Consider the following 22,983-nt stretch of genomic DNA (forward strand, 5'->3'; position numbering starts at 1 on the left):
GCTTAGCTACCTGTTCAGGAGGAAATTAGCTAGCCAACTCGGCGTCCTTTTGGGCTCTAAACTGTCTCCATCTTTCAATTCAATTTATTATTTATAGTGACTTATCAAATACATCTCCAATATTTACCCGGGGTTTGTAACGCCTCTGGTCACGCAACTGTTAGAAACATGACATTTTCTTTAGGTCGGGTAGAATCTATCTCCGTTGATCCTGTTTGTTTGCTGCTTTCATGGCTGTACTAACGTTACAGCTGTAGCGCCCTGGGTTTACGTTTTTACAGGTATACCTGGCAACCCGGCCTGGCTGTAAAACTGGGCAGTTGATAACAACCATTGTTTTATATCTATGATAACAACACACAGGCCAAAACAGAAATTCCGTCACGGAACGGAAATTTTAAAAGGAGAAAATACTGGCATTAGCATTGTTTTCAGAAAAGATATTATTTCAACTTAGCATGCTTCTGATGACGCATTGGGGTCATTTTTGAATTTATTACAGTAAATATATGTGACTAAAACAAAGGAATGGTCATAGATTTTAGACGTAGCTAGTAAAGAAGAAATCCCACTCATCAAAGTTAATAATGAACCCATCAAACGAGTTAATACAGATACTAAGGGATAGAGATTGACGACCAGCTTAAGTTTGATATGTGCCGCTGAAAAGGTAAAAAAACTGCAACAGCGAATGTTCTTTTTACGTAAACCGTTCAGTTTGAATGTGTATCAATATATTTTGCAACTGTTTTACAAGGCTGTCCTGTCCTTTGCTCTGATTTGCGAGTTTGGAAACATGTGCAGCCTTGACCAGAATAGACTGCAGCGCATGGTCAGTATGGCGAGTATTGGGTGTGACTAGATGTCAGCTGCTCAGCTGTGTATGGACCTTATTGTGAGTAAGGCGGAGCAGATTCTACGTGACCCTGCTCACTCTCTGCACAATAGGTTCCAACTAAGGAGCTATCGGGGCAATGGTAGGATTCTGCAAAATAAAATAAGAACAGCCAGGTTAAGCAAGTCTCAATTAGAATGATGAATGAGATGGACAATACAAAAACATAGGATCTGATGGTATTTTGTGTGTGTGTGTGAGAGTGAGTGAGTGAGTGAAATAGTGTATTCAAATTCTGTTCACATTCTCAGGGATTACGTAGCCCACTGCTCATCGTAGTGAGTGAGTGTATGTACAAGCTGAAGGTACCTGGAAGTGCTCTGTTGGTGCACACCTGTGTCTGTGGGAGTGTAACCCTCTGAGTGAGGGTGTAAATGCTCTACCTCTACTTAGGTGGATGAAAGGGGGTAGCCTGGTCCTACCAGACTCTCCTACATTTCGTTTGGCTAGGAAGGGGGGGAATGGCATATGGAATATTTATATGTCAATATTTATATTTGTATCTGTTTTTATGAATGTTTTATTTATGTGCACCTTGACCACCCACATTTTTTTTTACAGTTTGGTATTAGTACTTCTACTGAAGTAAAGGATCTGAATACTTCCACCACTGGGGTTTTCAGTTAAGGTAGCATGAGTAAATTGCAAATGTGGCATGGGGAAAACATAGGAATAGTAAAATAAAAGTAAAAAACTAAAATTGCCTAGTGAAAGATAAATAGAAGAGAACAATAAATTGTTTTCATTTATTCCATCAAATGATTGGTGCTAACAGTTGGAGGTTAAAGGAAAACTATAAAGCTTGTCTGATATCCGTGTACTATATTTTGTCAGTATCATGGCTCCATAATAAGACAATTTTTTCAACATGCTGTGCTGCAATGGGCACATACAGTATATCATGTGGTCCATAGTAGAATGGTGGAGTTATGGAAGGAAACTTAACAATGTGGAATACCTCAATGTCTTTATTGCTGTTACTGAGTGAAGCGTACAATGTTGAAAACATTCATCCAGTTGGTAACTGCCCACTTGTATGACATTGGGAGCGTTTAGAGAGGCTACAGATAGTGTTTTGCATAGGCTTCGCACTACACAAACAATTGTCTGGTTAAAATAGAAGAACTTTTAAAAAACATAACATGGACACAAGGTTGTAAAAAACAAACAAGCAAAAAAAACAGCATTATAAAACCACTGTATTAAAAAAAACAATGTCACATTAAATCACGCTTTAAAATATTTTGGTCAAGCTCCCCTGCTCTTTTTTTAGGAGCCATGGAATGTGATTGTCAGACTTTTGAGCAGTAACATCGATCAATTTAATGCCCCGTCAAACCGTTATTATCAAAGCTTGTGTTGCGTAAAACTATGAAAGGGAATGTGCTACTCAAAATGTCATAAGTCCTAATATCAGATTGAGTTGCTTTGAGGCTATAATGTACTGTACCTCAGCTGTCATCAATTTTTTTTTGTTGCAATCATAAGGCCAAAAGACTTACATAGTGGTAAATATCCTTGTATTGTACTATTATTGTTATTTGCTTAGGCACCCTGATTTTACTTTGTATGCCCTCAATTAGAAAATGATCGCTGAGCATAAGAGTGTGCATAGAGACAATAAAGAAGTTAGTAATTAGTAGAAGTTAAGGTAGATTTAAGAGGGTTGGTTTGCTGATTTCCTACATTGTCAAACCTACAACGAAGGCACCTTGTGCACCTGCTTTTTAAGAGGAATGTCTGAAGATTTTAAAGTGATCAAACAGGTACAAAAGCTACAAAACAGCTAGAAATAGAAAAGGACAAAACACATTAAAACATAAATAAAAATGACATTAAGGATAATAAAAGTCATAATGGCCTTCTGAATATTCAACACTCCTCACCCCCGAAATTAACTGCCTGTTGGTGAATAGTTTCTGGATACAAAAAAAATACCTTTTGTTACGAGTATAAAGATGTTATATAAGATACAGTATGATAGGTCATATTCAAAACATCACATGTGCTAACATATATTACTCAGACCATTGCTGCACTATTGGTAAGACATAATAAAAGTGAAATCAGCTAAATTCTAAGTGCTTATATTTCTATCCTGAAACTGGTGAACGTTGAATAAAATAGCAATGTGTGAAGCTTTTGCTTTAAATATAAATAAAAAAAGAGATGGAAAATGTACTGTATGAGGGAGAGAACTGATTTCACCCATCTCTCTGGAATGTGGAAACTTTTAACTCATCTACTCCGTCTCTATCAAAACTGTCGGCATGGAGTACAACAAAATCTAAATTTAACATTTTTTTTTTTCCTTCCTGGCAGGATTGTATAAAGTAATTAGTAATAGTAATTACAATTGTCCAAATTTCACAGCATTTTGTTTCTTTTAGAAAGCAAAAATCATTGTGCAAAGGCACTATATACGTGGCAACCGTACAAAAATATGATGCTGTTTGGGTACAGTGCTTGGACACTGTCTCTCCTGTCCCTCCATTTTCTTGGGGTCCCTCTTGGGAATGTGATCATTATTTGGTTCTTAAGACAAAGTCAAAGGAAGAGTCTTGGATTGTCGTGGTCCCCAGCTGCAGTAGCTCCTTCAAGACATTAGTGCCCCATACCTGGTGAAAGACAGAAGACGAGTCCATCAGCGGTATTACTATTCGAGTCTGCAGACAGGTGTGGGTTAATTACTTTAACCCTGTGACACCGCAGGGTCAGACAATGCAACAAACACCACATGCTATTAAATGTAGTCAACGTGCAGTTTGAAGGCCACTTGATGCTTGCTTTCATAAAACTTCGACTATAACAAGATCCTCAGCTCGTCTCAATTATTTTAGTTTTTAACAAGGAATCAAAATAATGTTACTGCTTTTGTTTCTGTGTCAAAATTCTTAAAATTGCTATTCCATTAACAAGAAAACAACTTTGAGAGGGACATCTTTGGGGGTGTTTGCGTGATTGACAGATCTACTAGACGGTGCTGGTTGCTACTTGCTTACTTTTCTGGCTCCAAGAGACTGACAACATGGCAGTAAACATAAACCCAAAATCAGACTTGTAAATATCCATTCTAAAAACTATGGGTCTACATATCGACGTGGGCTTCTTATCCATGCTAGCAGCCTGACAATGTCCGTTTGTATGTTTGTCATTTTCCAAACTGCTATAATTAATTTTGAATCAAGAGGCCAAAAAAATTCAAACTTAAAAGTTATCGTTCTAAATTAAGTACAGCCAGAGATTTAAACTTCCAAAATGGTGAACATTATTTTGGAAGATCTCTATTAGAGCCAAGCATGTGGAGAGTGTGAGGCTGCTAACTCGTACGTGGTCCAGTGTGGTGTCAAATGCCTGTAAGGTGCTGCAGCCAGCAAGAAATACAAAATCTATACAAAGCCTCTGTCATCATCTGAGTCAGTCTGTGATGGTGTGCTAATCTCCAACATACCAGCTATTAATGTGACAAACCGGGCTGGCTGGAACACTGCCTCTAACGCTTCTAACACGAGAGGCAGGACTGTGTTCTGAGCAGCGCAAGTGGACGTGGATATAATTGGAAAAGCTGAAAGGTTTGAGTGGCGTCAAGATGGCTGTTGAGTGGGTTTACAGAGGTGAAATTTATGTGTGCGTGATGCTGTGCGCTGAACAACTAACACATTACGCAGACATTTACAGAATCCCTCAAGGCCAAAACCCCCTTCTGCCCACTGGGAGAACAAAAGGAGGAGGAGGGTGCCCTCACATCTGATTTTAAAATAGCAAGCAATGTTAAAGTGGCATTAAAATGCTGTGGTGCAAAAGGCCAAATAGCAAATGACAAAAGACTGCAGGGGAGGCTATGATGCAGTAGGGTCAGTTATTGGTTTTGTGACACATGGTGTCGCATAAATCAAAGAGACAGGGACAAGATGACACACTTAACGAGAAGGCCACACCTTCAATCTCTGAAAAAAATGACCATCTTGCATAAGTGCTGAAAATTTGTTCCAACAAATACAATTGGAGCGGCTTGCTGATGGGAAGACAGCAAGGGATCATGTGCTTTTCATTACACTAGCTACTTCTACTGGTGGATTGAGGGACCTGAATGGATATTGGTGGGATCTTGTGGGAATATCTTGAACCTCTATGCACATTGTGTAGCTCCTCACTGGCTCAAAAAAGAATTGGCTGAGGACAGTAAAAGTTTCAAAGGAGACAAATGTCTGGCCTTGTTCTTTTTTTCAGACTGTCAGCAAGTAGGCTTATAAAAGCATATTGCCACTGTTAGTTTAAAACCTTGCAACTCATTTCCATGTTTTTACTTCAACTAAAGGATTAGGCACTAAGAAAATCCCCTGTCTGTTGGTTTCTAAAAAAAACAATTAGAAAAATGCACTGTGGCCAAGTTAAGAACAAGGCAGTATTTCAGAGGTTCTGAAAAGTTGACATTTTGGAGCCACAAGTTCACCCTGCAACTGCTGTATGCATGCACATATTCACTAGCTCTGCAGATACAAGCTGACACTTTTGGCACCTTGTAAAAACTCACCGTTGGAGACTGATTTGGTCTCCCCTCTGCCTGCCACCTGCAAAACATGAAGACAGGAAGGTAAAGACAGATGCAGATAGTTAGCAAACCATACCTGCAAAGCCTCCAGTCCACTTTTGATCGTACACTTCCACCTATACAGACTCTCGAACCTATTCCGGGTCTTCCTCACTGACCGTTATCCTGATCATCTTGCCTTCCCTGACATCACAGCATAGCATGATTCGCTAATGACAAGGTTGCTAACCGCTACCTTTCCTGAATAGGGCCCTTTTTACGTCAGTGCAGACCACCGCCTGGTGCCCTCCAACCCAACTACTGACTGTGGCGGACCACAGCCTCCGGTCTGCACTGCAGCTGTTGGCACTACTACCAAGCAAGGAAGGTTTATAATAAAGTAAATGGGAAGGTAGTACTTCTTGGTCTTTTTGAATGTGGGGTTTCACTTCTACTAAGCAGCTCTTCAAACAGCTTTATCTATGTATAGAAATAAAGATAACACAACTTCATGTCAGGTTAAGTCAGACTTATTTAAAAATATGAGGTGATATAACAATGATTCAATAATGTCAAACGGCCATTGTGCAACTCAGCAAGGCACCATGCTTCTAAAGAATGCTGTAAACGGTTTCACCATTAGTACAATATAAAGTCAAGTGAAGCTGGACTGAGAGTAGTGATTTGTGGTCGTCAGAAGAAAAGGAGCGGTGATGTGTACAGCCATTTGTGAAAAGCATTCAGCCCACAGTTGGACAACAGGCGCACTTTAAAAGGTTGTTTTTACGACACAGAAATTACACTAAACTGTAATCTGCTGGGTTTTGTTGAGTCGGCTTTAACAAGTTATGGGTGTTAATGGAGTCAACGACGAAATGCTTTAAAATTGGCTTTCCTATGGCTTCGTTTATACGTTCTTTTTGCTCCTTTTTATTTTACAGCACTTTTGGCACACATGCTTTACAAGCTGACTTCCTTCATTCCAAGTTGCATGTGCAATTTGGAAAGCAATTGATGTTTATTGCTCAATATTTACAAAATGCAGATAATTACATCCTTCAAAAATGTTTGTGTGTAAAGTAGTCTCGCATTGCCAGACCCATCTCTACAGTGCTGTGTCAGCGAGTATGGTCTCGCTACACGGTCTATTCTGGGATAGGGGGGAAAAACGCTTGTTAGTATTTCTTTAAACCAAATCACAACCGTCCTGGGCGGCGGTTAGTCCACATAGCGGAGAAGGCGAAGGGGTGGGACATCCGGGGCGTGAGAAGAAGCTTTATCCCATCATCCGTTGAGCCAGACTATGTGTAAAGGGACTTGAATAATATTTAGAAAGAGAGTATGCCAGAAGGTATGACACATATGTCAAATGATAAATATCTAACGGTCGACAGAAACTCTTAGATATTATCATTATGATCAAAATAAGCAGTAGTGTCCAACCACAGCAGAACAGAGCACAGCTTCGCCAACAACACAGAGCAAAAAAACGTTGACAGTGTGACAGCCGAGTGTGAGGTCATCCTGTGATAAGCGCTTTGAAGAAACGTGGAACAATTACTCCTTTACCTCTCCAGGCTTATTCCAGATTTAACGTTGAGGTCAATTAACTATGAGAGTTCTTTAAAACAAAAACAAACAGAAGTGATTGTTACTCCCATTGCTGCGACATCAGGGTCAAAATCATGAGATTATTCTAATATTCCTACACCATCTCTTTAACAAAACATTCTCTTGATTGACATCTGGAAAACTATGGAAAGCCACAGGAAATCCTTTCAAGACCACAAACCAATTTGGCATAGTTAAAACTTCATCTGGAGGCTCACTTGGATTTCCCCCGATGGTTGAGACTGGTACTCTGATCACCGTGAAAATTCCTCATCATGACTCTAGTGAATAGGTTGAAATGAATAATAGCTACCTTGGTTGGAGAAGCGCCTTTGTTTTCCCATAGACTCCTCTTGTTGGTGACATCAACAGGCTTCAGGTCCTGTCAGAGAGAGACAGAAAAACAAGAGGCAAAGACAAAGCATCATATCAGTGGTGCTCAGAGTGCCCAGCATTTGTAGGTCAATTTGAAAGTAGTTGTCATTTTGCGGCAATGGCAGAGTATCTGAGATGGAGAGGAGAAGGAATGACAGATGAGGACGGAGAGCTTGAGGAACGAGAGCAAAGGTTGACAGACACTGGCAAGCAGAGAGGTGCTTGTCTGGAGGACAGAGGGAAAATAGCACTTCCCTATAAGACACTCCATCACAATGCAAAGTAAAATTTGGGGACGGGAATATTTTGGAAAGCTTTGGCAAAGGTCTCGTTCATATCCTCAGTCTCTCCTGCTGTGTGTTATTTGAGCACCAGCTATAATCTGTGACATTGGAAAGCTCTAACATAAATATTTGGGTGAAATTGGTAAGAGTGAAGAGAGGCACGATTCACTGGCATGGAGCCAGGACTGAAAAAACACTCCGCTAGCAAAGCTTATGATAAGCTGAAAGATAAAATGCTTAAGTGACACTGTATACCAAACTGATGCCAAGTCTACAATATCCACATGTACTGTATATGTAAAAGTGGACTGAGACTAGAGGAGAGTGACTAGGCAAGGTGTGATTTCTGTTTGTTTATTTGTTTTATTTTCCTTTTATGTTTGTTCTTGTTCAGTTTGTGTTTTTCTGTTCTGTATGTCCGCATATAAAAAAGTGGACTTATTTTTCTTTGTGGCCACCAGGTGGTGCCAGACAGATAATATCCATAGACTGTTTACAGCAGGGGTCACCAACACGGTGCCCACGGGCACCAGGTAGCCCCCAAAGACCACATGAGTAGCCCTCAGGCCTGTTCTAAAAATGAAAATATACTATCCGTTTCCCACCTTGTTAAGTCATTGTTGATAATTATTGTGAGAAATCATTAACGTGATCAGTGTCTTCACATAGATGAGTATCATTAATCATTAATAATCATATATAACTAAAGGCAAACTGAGCAAATTTGTTATTTCAGAAGAGTGTATCAAACTGGTAGCCCTTCGTATGACTCAGTACCCATGAAGTAGCTCTCAGTTTCAAAAAGGTTGGTTTACAGTCTATGATAATATCTCAACCTGACTTTTGTCTATGATTATAAAACATCTGTACTGTACAGAATGACCAGCAGTAAGTGTAACATCATAATAATAATAATAATAATACTGCAGGGCCAATATAAGAGTGAGAGGTTTACATGTTTTTAAACAAAGTAAATGTTGCATTAACGTGTCAAGTTCTGTCTCCAACTTCACTTAACATTCCCCCCAAAAAATCCTCTGCAAATGTAACATTCATGACTTAATAAACTAATAATAAATAATGAAAAAAACATCTTCAGGTATTATTTATCAAGAGCTTAGCAATCAAAACTCAGCTAATCTGCTTATTATTATTAACAACTGTATTTATCTGGTTTGACTGGATTTAATTGGCAGTGACCAAATAACCCACCAACCGTCATCAGATTCAGATTCAAATGTTGCTAAATCCTGATTGGCGCATGGAAGTATGTGACATCACATTGTTCCAACTGAATCTCACCCCCTTCAAACCAGTGAGGAGAGCACAAGAAAAAAAACAAAAAAAACATTGTGTGTTGATGTAGGACCTCCTTGCTCATAGAAGATGAATTAAGATTGATTTTGTCGCCTTTAAAGTAGATGTCTAGATCCTGAGATTTAAAGAAAAACATATTTGATAGGTAATACATATTGATAAAAATCTACACATATATAAAGAACGATAATGCAGGTCAATCAACACAGCCTCTCTATAGCAGGGGTTCTCAATCTTTTCTCAGCCAAGGAGAGAATATACCAGACACCCCCTCATATATGTCCCTTGGAACATTTTGATGTAGCCTACTATTTATATTTCTATAGTCTTAGTTATGTGAAAGAACAACACAAGAGGAATGTATGAGAAATATATTGGACATGTATTAATCATATTCGTTGAACTATGAAGCTTTTTTTTCTTTTCTTTTTTAAAATAATACATTTTTACATTATAATTTAAATGAATGAATCTGAAAACGTTTCACAGACTCCCCTGGCAGAGTGCACTATAGCAGTAGTTCCCAAACTTTTTCACATCAAGAACCCCTAAAACTGACACAAATTAGACCACGGACCCCCATTTGATAAGATTTTGTCCCAGGGTCCCAGGATTTTTGCTTTTAAATGTTTTATTACAGAAAGTGTATGGAACCCATGACCAAAATAGTCACACATTCTGTTACTGCTCTATAGGACCCTGAGCTGTACAGTACATGTACTGTACTTCCTAGCGGCAGCGACAAGGGTTGCTACGGCGACGACCTACCGTTGGCCTTCCTCCTGGCATTTTGCCGCTCTCCGGGGTTTTATTCAGCCATTCGTTAATGCGACCCGCCACGCCTGTCTTCATCACAGCTGCTTCCTGTTTGGATAGGGTCAAAGGTCAGCTAAGCCTGGTCGTCATCGGCAACAAGGCCGAGCAGGAAGTGCGAGTGAATTGGGCTCTTTCCTCTCCCTCCGTCTCTCTCTCTCTCTCTCTCTGCTCCAGTCACACACAAAGTTTCATTAACTGTCTCACATCTTCCAACACCTCGTCTTTTACCTTGAACTGGCTCCCGCCACTTCCAGGTGAGCCGAACACGTTGCCTTTCTCCCACATGCTCTTGATGTTTCGAATGCTGTCGGTAACCATTGGTAGATCCACTGCTCCAGAGCGAGGGGATCGAGACTCCTTGTTCTCTCTCTGCTGAGACACAGAGGTGGGTTTAAATTGGTGAATAGCAGGGATTGCTGTTCTGATCAAAACTCAGATAAAAAAAACTCTTTTAAAAAAAGTTCAAACCCACATGAGCTGGCTAATAGTAACAGTGACAAATTCCTACAGAGTACTGGATGGGAAATTTTGGGCAACTTTTAGACCCAGAGTAGCAACCAAAATCTGATTTTTAGCTTACCAAGACTTGACTCAGATCAGGAAATTGACTTTTGGCAGTCCTATATGTGAACTCTGAACTAACTGAACTCAGGATTCTATATATATTTTTCTCAGTCCTGTTGATCAAATCTGATTTCAAATGCTACTTTACATTATTTGCAATGTGACACATGATGTTGACGCCACATCCAGGATGACCCATTATCCGGCTGTGACAGCAGAGTTTTATTTAGTTTTCTATTGTCTTTTTAACTGGGAAACACATAATACTTTTAGTAAGATAATACAAGACTGAGTTGGCTATTCACATATGAAATATTCGAGTTAGCCACTTACATACATTAAGTATGATGAAAAAAGCCTTTTATGAGGTTTTTAAAGTCTTCTGCTACTTTGTATACAATATATTTGAAATTTGCAGATAAATATAAGTCATTTAAAGTATATAGAAATACGTATGTTATAATAACTGATATTTTTTTCATTTGGTTTTGTATATGTGTTCCTGCTAGAAGTCTATATTTTTGACAGCTGTGTTTTATAGTCCCAAATGGGAGAGGGCAACCATTTTGCATGACACGGAAATTAAGACTTAGCAACTACAATGTCATGTGTCACCCATTATGATGCCACACTGCTGCCTATTTGTGATTATACAGTTGAATAAATGCTTACCTGAGCAGCGGAGGTGTACTGCTCCAGCCTGTTGTCTATCTTGGACACCACAGGAGAATGAGATGCCTTCATAGTGCTGCTGGGCAGAGCAAATAACAGTTAGCATACACAGCATGGGACCACTTTGGATATTATACAGTGTGGTCAACCATCTTTAGTTGCTTACATGCTCCACTAAAAGTATGTTTTTACCTCTTATGTGCAGACTTGTTCAGGAACTCTGCTCGCTCTCCAATCTGATGAGTTATTAGAGCTCTAGGTTAATAATTATTGCAGTGATGTTCCACACATGCATACATCGCTGCAACACAGTTTCCTTCACTCTTCAGTACCCTTAGATCAGATGTTAAACCTAACATTTTGATTTCCATGCTTCTATTGTGTCTTTATTGTTTGTATGAGTAGTTTCAGTGTAAACCCCATTCCTGACTTGAGTTTAGAAGTCAATATGTACAGTAGACATCCACGTCCTAACTGGTCCTTAGATGGTTCATAACTTAAATAATTTCCCATAATGGACTACAACAGACTGTTTTTTTTAACGGTGGATATCTCATCCTGTCTCTTTTCTCCTGACAAGCAACACACAATGTAACAGATTGTTCCCTCTGTGTGCAAAATACTCTGAAAGACATGCACACACACACACAGAAAAAAACACAGCAAGTTTTTTTTCCTATCTGCTGTTGGACTGTGGGAATCTCAGAGGATTGTTTATGGTACAACGCATGTGTTTCTTAGGCGCTCACAAAAAATTGTTAAGCGGACAAAAGAAGAAATTGCAGAAAAAGCTCCCTCCCCCTCCCCCTGTGAAAAAGGACCTTGTGCTACCGAATGTGGGAGTTCCCAAAATACTCCCCGACAGGAAATACCGCATTCTCAGATGCGTTTTAAAGAGCCGTAGCCATTCGAAAGCAGTTACAGTAATCCTGTTAACCCTAACTGCTTTCCTGCATCCCAGCAGCCTGTCGCTCTGTCCTTCTCTCGCAGAGAACACTATACTTTATCTATACTGTAGTGCAGAGCCGGTTTGCTGGTTTACTGCTGATAACGTGTAGGCGAGCTCATAAGACTGTGTGTTCTACTGGGAAGTGATAGTGTGGCATATTTCTAATTTCTCTAGGTTTCAAAGAACTGCAGGAGCTGGGAATACAAAAACATGTAGGTGAGAAATAGAAAAAACTGATCTAGCAGCAGTTTATATTTGGCACTAGCAACATAAGACAGATATGAGTCCATTTTCATGTGTTCTTTCCACTTGTGCGACACATGTGACTATTACAACACTCCATATTGTGTGCTATGGTAACCAAAATACCCTTAAAGCTGTACTTATCAATATTTTGTATCAACAATGAGTCAAATGACTATGTGCAATGTGACAGGTATTGCTCGCAGTAATAAACCCACAGAGAATTATCACCCAACTCTGCAGTTCCCCTCAGCTTTTTTTTATTTATTTTTTTCTTTACTCACTGTTTTTGTTTTACTAAACCGCAAATTTACTGTTTTAGTAAATTCTCATCATTTTTATTAACTCCCGTTTCCAACTGCAGCAGGCAGCTGTTTGCAACGAAAAAGCTCTGATAAACTGACTGTAAACTAGCTGCCCAGCACCAAATGGCAGAAGTTAGCGAGGAGCTAGCTGGTGAACACCGTGGAGCATATAGAAGCTAAAGAGCCAGCAGCAACCAGTTGGTGAAGAACAAAAGCAGAGCTAAAAGGAGAGTGAATATTGGATTTGCAGTCACCAAGTGGCCAGAAACACTACTCCATCACTTATCTATTTAATCAGGTCAATATTTGAAAGACCTGCATTAAAAGTGACTTTTCCTTATTTAATGGTTGTCATATACATGAAATTTACCTTAAACAATTATATCAGATGTGAAAAGATGTCCCTGTTTGATGTAGAGTATGATGGAAAAAACAAATCCAACGTTGAAAGACAAAACATATACTGCAACTGTATTATGACATGGTAATACAGTTTCATATAGACTATTACACTGCAAAGCAACAATTCATACACAACACAGTGTGTAGTGTATGAAAAAGTAAAACAAACAGATGCCTACACACACACACCACACACACACACACACACACACACACACACACACACACACACACACGCTGCACCTACAGTGAACATCACCACAAAGTAAAGCTGTGTCTGTGAGGCCAGTGCAGTAGGGTGAAGAATTACAGGTCATTTCAATCAGTTTCAATCAGAACATTATTTATAAGACTGACCACAAACAAACAAAACACTGGATTCCAGTACGATCAGAGCTCACACACCATTAGAGCTGAGCTTTGAGTCTGGAGTCTCACCGGGACGGGCCAGATGGATATTACTGCTAACTGTCACTAATTAGATTTTCTCCACTGGTTGAAAATCCCCCTTGATTTTCAGTGTGTGGGAGTTGTCTTTTGGCAACACTGTAAAAATGTATTCACATTTGAGTTGATTAAATGTTCCTTCGCCGTGACAAACATTTATCTTTAAAGGAGTTGGGGAGGGTCACGCACAGGGTTTATTCAGGCTGCTTTTCTTAGTGAGGTGTTTTTGTGACAAACAGGTTAACATGTCAGCAGAATTTTAAAGTAAAATAAAAATTTAAAAAAACTTGCCAGTAGCTGACTCTTTTTACATTTCTCTTTGTATTGCTCTTCCTATTTCTGAACACCTTCATCTCAGTCAGATAACACTTCATGCAGAGAGCTGAAAGAGGTGAGAAGGGCAGATGCGGGTCATCTGGCACTTAATCTTGCCAACATTTTTGAATGTTTAGCTTGAGCATTGCAGCACTGCCGGATGAGTGGGATTTGCAGGTTTTGGAGAACCATTATATTCAGTCCATTATGCTGACAACTGTACTGGATGGGATACAAATACAGACATAAAAATACAACACAGGCAAAGTGTATGTGCTGCAATATTCAGTATCTAAATAGTTTGGAGTGTCATGTCTTTTTTATTTATTAAACAATGTGTTTGTCTGCTTTAACATGAACTGCAATCATTAGCATTTCTGGCTAACTAGCTTACAGCCTACAGCAGTAACAAACTGGCTACTTCCAAAGCCAAGAAGCATTTAATTAGCTAGCTACATTAGCTTGACGTGGCTACAGGTTATGTTAAATAATAGTTTACGCACATAACTGTTATACTACTATAATCAGTGCGTAGGGTACGTATTGTTAGCAGTTCTGTCCTGGTCTTTATTTGATTTGGGGAAGTTTAGCAGCCAAGCAGGGTTAGACATTTTTCCTTATCAAACTTATAATACTAAGACTAACTAGCTCTAAAATGCAATAAAAGAACAATGCTGGATCTTTATTTTTAAGTCTTCTAAGTTAACTTTTTGCCAGGAACATGTCTCATCTCTCTTAGCACAATATCATGTACTGTATGTTGCCATCTGAATCGTCTAAAATCAAGGACCCATTGAAGAATTACTTAGAATTTTGACTGCATAAGTGCCGTGCAAAGACTTCATATTCATATACAGTTACAATAACTATGAGGCAACATGAATGAAACATGCAGGAACTGCACTGACATTCTCCTTTTGGAATCGGAAGCAGAGTTGCAAGGTTAAAAATGGCGGACCAACCTTCAAAGATGAGCCTCGAGGGCTAACACACTTGAAGGGTCTGCCTTCCCCGTCCATAGTGTCTTCCACCTTCTGTCTCTTCTCAGCTGCCTCTGCCCTCCTCCTTTCAATCTCCTCCTTCATCTTCCTCTTCTCCTCCTGAGGAAAGAGATGTGTTTAGAGTTGGGGCAGTTCAGCAGAGGCACATCTGAGCACAATACTAGAAAGAAATTAACTAGCAATCCTTGATATCCTTCATTTGTTTTTCTTTTGCAGTTGGAATGGACAGGGAATTTTCTGTTCATTTCATTGGACCATATGTAGGTGGCTGGGTATAAGTTCTATGACTTTGACATGATTTATGGGTAATTATATTGAATAGCATATGCCACCAACATGATAAGACAACCAACAATCAGGGATACAGCCGACCCAGACAAAAGATATGTGCCACTTTTTAATTGATTTGCTTACTTTATCTAATGAAGCTGGTCAGGAACAAATTCAATTACTCAGAGCAAATTCTTATTTACAGTGATCGCCTGCCTCAGTTTTGGAAAGCTTGAGACATGCGGACTATCAACAGTTTTGTTTAACAATTAATGTATGAATCATTTGTAGTGTATTCAGAAGAGGGCTGGTGCTTGGCAGTATATCAGCCCTCTCCAGCAGCCTTGTCTTGGTTAATTAGTCTCTCTGTATCTCTGGGACATCTTTTAATTACAAACCAAAAGGCCTCATTAACATCACACAAGAGGAGAAGAATGGGGGCAGATAGCGGGAGACGACCCGCCACGTTCAGAGCCAAGATCAACAAAGAAGACCAGTCATGGTAAGAGTGAGAATGCAAGGGCCTCAAAGCGAGCGCATGAAAGGGAAAATGGACGACATTGTGTGGTTGAATACAGATGTGAACACATAGGAAGGAGGAGGTTATCACATTTGAGATAAATAAGGATGAGGTCGTTTTAGGAGGAAGAAGGAATGACATGCATGAGTTACGAGTCGGGGACCCAAATAGCTTGAGTCGTGATAACAGTGAAGTATGGCGAGATAACGTCAGCGCGGTGCTAGTATGAGTGTGATGCATGGGTTTCAGCTCACACAGGTGTAAAAGCTAAATCAACATGGAAATGGTGGTGTGGAAAACAAGGAACTACAAGAGATAAAAGGAATACATGAGACAAATAAGCTTAAAATCAAATGTAATTTTGAGCAAAAAATACATATAACTAAAAAAAAATTTTTTCCCACAGTGACAGCACCCTGCTAACTGGCTTTCACTACGAAGTGGAAGCTAGTAAGCTTAGCTTGCTTGCAACACGATGAAGTGTTACATTGTTGTAAAGGGACAGATGTCTTAACCAGCACTATATGTGCTTGTTGAAACAGTTGTGTTACCATTAGTAGGCTATACAGCGTTCTGTGCACCAGTTAGCATCATGTGAATTGACAGCACGGCTCCTAGCAACGCCAGCTCTCAGATGTCAGTCAACAGCTGCTATAGAAAACGCCCACTTAAACGCCTGAAGCTTCATGTTGTTTCCCCAAATATGTCAAAAAACGTTTTTTATCCTTGTGTACAAGGGTTGAAGGAAACTGAGGCACTCAAGAGGGTAACGTTTAAAAAGCCTTTAGTATATTGTTGGTTAAATCATTAAAACATGACAACGCGTTTCGGCCATTTAGGGCATCAGGGCAAATATAAAAAAAAACTCTCTTCACACCTGAGCAGCAATCCACGCAAAATGCATTGTGACTGACATTTTTATCCTTTTTCAATGCATGTGATACTGTGCACAATAGCCGCAGTATCACTGTAGTTTATACACAAAAAAGTGAGGAGAATTAAAATTTCAGTTCAACAAATCATAAAAAAGAATGGATAAAAAGGAGAACAGAAAAATTGACAGACAGAGCTAAAGTGATCACACGGCATCCATAAAGTGACAAAAAAAAAACCACACATCCCCTACCTCCTCTCTGGCTTTTCTCTCCGCCTCCTCCTGCTTCTTCTGCCTCTCCTCCTCCTCCAGAACCTTCCTCCTCTCCTCCCTCTTTCTCTTCAGCTCCTCCAGTTCGGCTTCGGCCTCCTGCTGCTTCTGCCTCATCCTCTCAAACTCCTCGCTCTCAGCGTCATCGCGGCGACGCTTCAGCTCCTCCAGCTTGCGCTCTGCCTCCAGGCGGGCAGCGTCGTCCTGGTCGTCTCCTGCGGACACCTCAGGGGACCGCACACTGCCACGACTGGGACACACACACAAACACGGGTCAGAGCACACATGCAGGTCACAACAGAAACAAAAACTGAGGAGGTAGGACGCAAAGCTGGTTGACATTCAGGTCAACACTTGACATATGATACAAACTGAATATTTAAACATACACTCAAAGAATGTTTCTCTTTCCTGACAAGCAAACACATATAGACAAAAACAAATGTGCACACATACAAATACCAACAATCACCTTCGCTGAGCTAATGTTCCAGTACATCTCAAGTTTCATCCAGTGTTTCACGCTAGGGATTAACTGCAGGTGACCCAGGTCTAAAACACACTACTGCTCTGCTACGGCTGACTGATGAACACAAACAGCTTATTTGCTTGAAAATCTGATTCAGACATGCTTTTCAATTATTGTGCAGATGCCTTAGGCAATATTTGTTGTTTGTCCTGTTTCAGTTTTCTTTCATTTTGTAATGTTTCAATGGTAATGGGATTCTGTATTTTATGTGCCGCAGAACAGGAACCTGCTGTAAACAAGTTTTCTCAAGCCAGTTTAAATGTATCACGTTTAATGTTACTTATAATATTTTTCTGTATACTAATAGAAATGAAAAAATGAATGCAATACTTCCATGCTTTTATACCAGCCTGAGATAAATGTCAGACTGCGAGATCAGTAAATTCCTGTCTGATTAAACTGCCTCTGTTCAGCATGTGCAAACACTGTGAAGTGTTATAACAAATATAAAGATTTTTTTTCTTCCATCATTTTCAGAGTAAGTATAGTATAAGTCAGTAAATGCAGGACTACACTTTGTTTAAATTGGATGCTATCAATCATTTCTCAATCAAATATGTGTGTTTTCCTCACACTTCGAGATTTCTTATTTTGGAAAGAAACTGTGAGCTTTGGTTGTTGTGTGGCTTGATCTACTCAACTGACCTTTGTGTCAAGAATATTAAGTTACTGCAGTAACTTTCCACAACTGGCCAAGTGTAGACAGGCACTGATATATCAGCATATTGTCGTAATTATCCAATATCAACTTCAATTAGCAGTAATGTTATTTCTTCATTCTAATGTTTTACTGCCAATATTGGGACAATTAGGGGAGGGGGAAGTTATTTTTCATCTTCATTTATGTAGGAAAATATTGTTTATTGGGTAAAAAGATCCATATTTGTGCATCCCCAGTAAATAGGAGAACATATGTGGAATTAGATCAAATAAACTATTTTGATTCTTAATATTTCAGCAATAAAGCACAGACTAGTTAAATTCAGGTAATTATTTTAGATTTTTCAGCCACACATTCTTAACTGGCATGACCTTTGCTGAAAATGGGGTTTCTTGAATAATTCATCACACCTGGCTATCCCCGATCTGGCCTCAGTGGAAACCAGGTGATCACTTGGTGTGTGTGTGTGTGTGTTGTTGTGTCTACGTACCTGAGGGTTCTCTCAGGTTTCCTGTGCTGTTTGAGAGCTGCTTCCTCCTCGTGCAGCCCTCCGTTCAGCTTCCTCTGCTCCTCCCTCTCCACCCCGGCCCTGCCTCTCTCATTTTCCTGCAAAGAAACAACCGGAGGGGGGGGGGCGGCAGTGAGCAAAGATGTGATTGGTGGGTAGGCTGAATGGGCGGAGTCTGCCATGTGACATCACGGGATGTCAAATGAGAAACGAGAGCACACCCCAAACAAAATAACACAGAACATCACATAACACAGCGTCCACTCCAGAATTACTACTGAGACAGGATTATCTAACATGTGATCAGCGTGGGAGTGTCTCCAGCTGTATATTTTCTATCTCTGACCATCATCAAAAAGTGTTTTCAATTATAATCATTATGTGTCCAAGCCCAATATGTACACCGCCAGTCAATCTTTTAAAGCACCATATATGATTAACCTGTAGCACAGAGGGTACATCTGTCTTACTGTTGATGCTGTCTAGCACAGTCTATGCATTTTTACCATAATAAAGGCTGAGCCGGTAGGCCTTTTCAGCACACCCGTCTTTAATAAAGCACTCGTTAAGACTCTCTTTACGACATGCCAGCCTGCCCATTAATATGTACTTACTGTAATTAGGTCTTTGCAATAATCTGAGATTTAGCGGGCACATGTCAGCTCAAACAAAAGTGAGAAGAAAAAAAAAAATCACACTATTATTATTCGATGGGAAAAAGAAATGTCACAAGAAGTGTATCTTAACAGGGAAAGTGTCAAGAAACATGATATGTCTTTGAGCTCTGTTGTTTACACCATCAAAGGCATCTTGAAACTGAGAGGAGCTGTTGTCGAAAGCTTGGAGTTTAAAAACATACTGAACTGCTGCAAGTGAAAAATATATTGTGGACAAGTTGGGTGGGATTTAGTAGTTCAATTCCCATTTCCCATTTCTAATTTTAGGGGTTCTGAAATGAAAACAATCGTAGCCTGGTCTAGAACATTTGACTGGAAGTATACAAATGATAAGATGCCTCAGTGATATCCTTATAATATCCTCTTACAGTAAACACACTGATTCTTCTAAATTACATTATGTTCCCCCTTCTGCAGTGAGTTTTTGGAGTGGAGTCAGTGTAATAAGTGTTGCTGCTTTCATAGCTGAGGTGGAAGACATGCAGAAAAACACTGTGACCACTAAAACGTAGGCTCAGTTACCGCCAGTTTGCAAATGGTGCAACCCACACTGTGACGACACGGGGTGTCTGGGTAATTTCAGCGTCTGACTCCGACGTAAATCACAAAGTTAACAAGATAGCCTCGTTAAAATAATGTTTGATGGTTTAATATGAAAATATTCTTGTTTACATATCTCCTTAAAGATACATCAAGACACTGAAGTTACCCAGAGAGATTCTCTGTGCTGTGCACCACACCTCTACTAAAAAGCTTACCACATGAATGATACCTTATTATCCTCTGAGTGCAGTATCTCAGATACCTCATTGTCCTCTTCAGTGTCATTTCTGAGAGTCATAGACTTATTCTCTGATGAATAATCTACATAATCATCCTCAGGTACCTCCTCAGCCTCCTCTGATGTTACTGCATCTTCCTCAGCCTTTGAATTTGTTGACTTGGCCTGGTTTGAAATCTCACTGACTACTGAATGTGTTTCTTCTTCAGCGGGTTCCTATGAAAAAGGTTTATAGCAGTTCTTTGAAAGAAAGAGCAGTGACTGACTCAAGGATGTGCATTTAGAAGTCAATAAATCAATGACCATACCTTGTTTTGAATTTTAGGTTCTTCGGTTGATTCCTGCAGAAACAAGCATTACATTTGCAGGGACTACTACTACAAAAAACACAATAAACGGCTGAAATAAACAAACAATAATGACCACAGGTGACTCACCTGTTCCCTCAAGTAAGACCTTCTCGGTTTGTCCTCCACCACCTCCACTTTCTGCTCCTCTTCTTCATCTACACCCTCATCTGCTTCCTCTTCACCCTCAGGAGCAGCCTCTTCTTCCTCTTGCTCCTTCTCCTCTCTCCTTGAGCTGTACGTCTCCGTCTTCTCCTCTTCATCCTCATTGTCACGATAACGACCCCTACGCCAGGAGGACGGCCTCTCCTCTTCTGCGTTGTTTTTCTCCATTGTGACGCTGTCGTCGCCCTCTGTCGCGGTGCTGTCCAGCTCCTTTTGTCTTTCCAGCGCCTCCTGCATGCGTCTCTGCCGTCTCTCCTCGCGTTTGGCCATGCGATCCAGCAGGGCCTGGTCCTCGTCGTCTCCGCCGCCTCCTCCTCCATAAGAGCTGCTCACAGACACTGTCGCTGTCACACTAGGAGGAGCGAGAGGAGACAAACATTTCACTGTGTGGTCTTTTGTTAAAGAGGAAGAAGCCTGAAGCTGAAGCTATTAAACTGCATGCATATTATCATCCCGTTACCATTGAGATACTCTTGATCAAGGCCTATAACCTCTAAGTTTCATAGCTGTTAAGTGGCAAGATACTTGTGTTTTTCATTTTAAGAAGTTGTTGGGTTTGGATGTGAGTAACTGAAGTACAGGTGATACTGAATGAGCATAAGCTTGGCGCCTTGACAAGGACAAAACAAAACAGCAAAAGAACAGTGCTAAATTGATTTACTCGGGGCTAGATCTCTAACATGATGTTAGACAATGGACAATGGAAACTACAGAAAAGGCATACATTTCTAAAACTTAACAAAAGCATAAGCCAAGTACAGTTTCTCGAAATGTTTGGGACATGGTCAACAGCATAACTGTGACTTACACTGGCCACTGATACAAAAAAAACCTGCTAAAAGAGCATGAATGCTCAAGCAAACCTTTGCAAAAGAAACTAAATGAAATCCTAAATTTACAGAGAGTCGCTGCCACATCAGTCAGCCCCTTTAGCCAGTATGTGGAGAATGGCTGTATTGACATATTGTATTGACTCCACCACAGATATTCTAAAAAATAAACTATTGGTCAGGCCTTAAAATAAACAGAAAACTAGTGAATATCGCTTGGATTTCATGTCTGGAGTTAAACATTTTTAACCTTGATTCAATAGTTCTTTTGTATGCAAGAGGAAAAGTCAAGAAATTACCAAAGCCAGTATAATTCATCCTCTGGGGAACATGAAAGTCTGTACAAGATTTCAGGACAATCCATCAAATAGTTGTTGTTACTGTATATGTAAGTCTAGGCCAAAGTGGTGGACCGACTGCAAGGCTAAAAACCTATGTGTTTATTATATATATCTCTTTCAACCCACCAAATACCAACAGTATTTGTAATCCACCTCACTCCAAATAGCATGATTCAAAATATTCTGACCTAAAAGTCTGGCAAACATTATCCTTGCATCTACACAATTGACAATGGCTTGTCAACACTAGGTCCTGTCTCAGCATCCCCCTGCACAATCCCCTTGTTGTTTTACTGGCCCAGGATGTATCTCTGAGCTCATAGAGAAGAAACATTCATGTCCACAAAGCGCTGACTGTGTTGCTCGATGTCAGAGCAGCCCACCACTTCCACTGAAGCCAAGACGATTGATTGCATAGCCTCAAAAACAGCATAGAAACGGATAGTTAGCCCCTTTGTTCCTATGGCAGTCCTTCTGATGGATCATGAGTTGGTTGTCATGTTGACAGCTGGGACTGGGTAGAGAGTGGAGTTCAATTCTTGCATAAGTTGACTTAAATGTATAACAAAATAATTAAATGGTTTGAAAAAGCCACTTCACAGAATTCCATCATACAACACCTGACAATGTTACAAGTGTATGTAATGTTTAATGTTGTGTTTTTACACTCTACTGTAAGCTAATATAGTATGTCTAGCTAACTAGCTTACTACAGTAATAACTAAGTGTTCCAATGCTTCTGGGGTTAAACAAAAAGCCCTGTTCACTAGTGCATCCACTGTGCAGCTGTTCCTGTATTATTATTTACAGGAATTTTAATACTGTAATATTAAAAATGGAAACACACCGTTTGAAAATACAAAGAAGCACGTAAGCTAAGCAGCCAAATAGGGTTAAGTTAGAACAAAATAACAGTCTGACTTATGCCTAGTCCACATGTACACAGGTATTTTTATAAGTTTTATGAGTTTTCCTTCAATAAAAAAAAATAAATCTCATCCACACAAGCAAGTCAAGTGCTGTCAAGAGCATGCCAAACCAACAGGTGGCAATATAACCCTAACTGTTAAGCCATGTTGGTCAATCAGAAGCCTGAAGTTCGCGTAGATATCCGACCGGGTCTCATCCGTCTCGTCCAAAATCGGCGACGATAGCTTAGCGAGTTCTGTGTCGTGGGAGTGTAGTCATAAGCAGTGAGTTGCGGAGTAATGCATTCTGACACCTCTGTTCCGCAATATAATGGGAAACTGTGTGCATTTATCTGTATATATGTAACAAGACCTGTTAGCAGTTATCAGCAGCAATATCTTAACTACGTCCGCTATTGCAGAGATTCGTGTCATGTAGCTAAACAAAGGTGATAGCGGCGCACAATCTGATGTCAAACAAAGGAGACAACAGTGCTCACTCCGACATCACAAGCCAAAGTCACCTTTTTCACCAGCTGCCCGACACCAATGCAACCCGAGTTTCTAAAAATCTT

The 22,983-nt window shown here is 40.0% G+C and overlaps 1 protein-coding gene across 12 annotated transcripts in view; it reads right to left on the reverse strand.

The window, feature by feature from the left end:
• Nucleotides 1-1,845: 1,845 nt before the first annotated feature.
• cald1a (caldesmon 1a) overlaps nt 1,846-22,983 on the reverse strand; it is a 62,071-nt gene continuing 40,933 nt past the window's right edge. For 3 of the 12 annotated variants that reach the window (XM_078242999.1, XM_078242997.1, XM_078242998.1), the window contains 13 exons: nt 20,255-20,681; nt 20,126-20,158; nt 19,809-20,033; nt 18,342-18,457; nt 16,644-16,911; nt 14,689-14,826; nt 11,258-11,301; nt 11,066-11,144; nt 10,058-10,201; nt 9,782-9,877; nt 7,351-7,419; nt 5,430-5,466; nt 1,846-3,513 (listed from right to left, as the gene is read on the reverse strand). In XM_078242999.1, the coding sequence (XP_078099125.1) occupies nt 3,500-3,513; nt 5,430-5,466; nt 7,351-7,419; nt 9,782-9,877; nt 10,058-10,201; nt 11,066-11,144; nt 11,258-11,301; nt 14,689-14,826; nt 16,644-16,911; nt 18,342-18,457; nt 19,809-20,033; nt 20,126-20,158; nt 20,255-20,681 (1,690 nt within the window). In that variant the 3' untranslated portion in view covers nt 1,846-3,499. Of the gene's footprint in view, nt 3,514-5,429; nt 5,467-6,995; nt 7,048-7,350; nt 7,420-9,781; nt 9,878-10,057; nt 10,202-11,065; nt 11,145-11,257; nt 11,302-14,688; nt 14,827-16,643; nt 16,912-18,341; nt 18,458-19,808; nt 20,034-20,125; nt 20,159-20,254; nt 20,682-22,983 lie in introns of all 12 variants that reach the window. The other 9 variants (XR_013500988.1, XR_013500989.1, XM_078243000.1 and 6 more) reach the window with 9 other exon arrangements.

The sequence above is a fragment of the Sander vitreus genome, chromosome 23, assembly GCF_031162955.1.
Source record: "Sander vitreus isolate 19-12246 chromosome 23, sanVit1, whole genome shotgun sequence".
In the NCBI taxonomy this organism is placed as follows: Eukaryota; Metazoa; Chordata; class Actinopteri; order Perciformes; family Percidae; genus Sander; species Sander vitreus.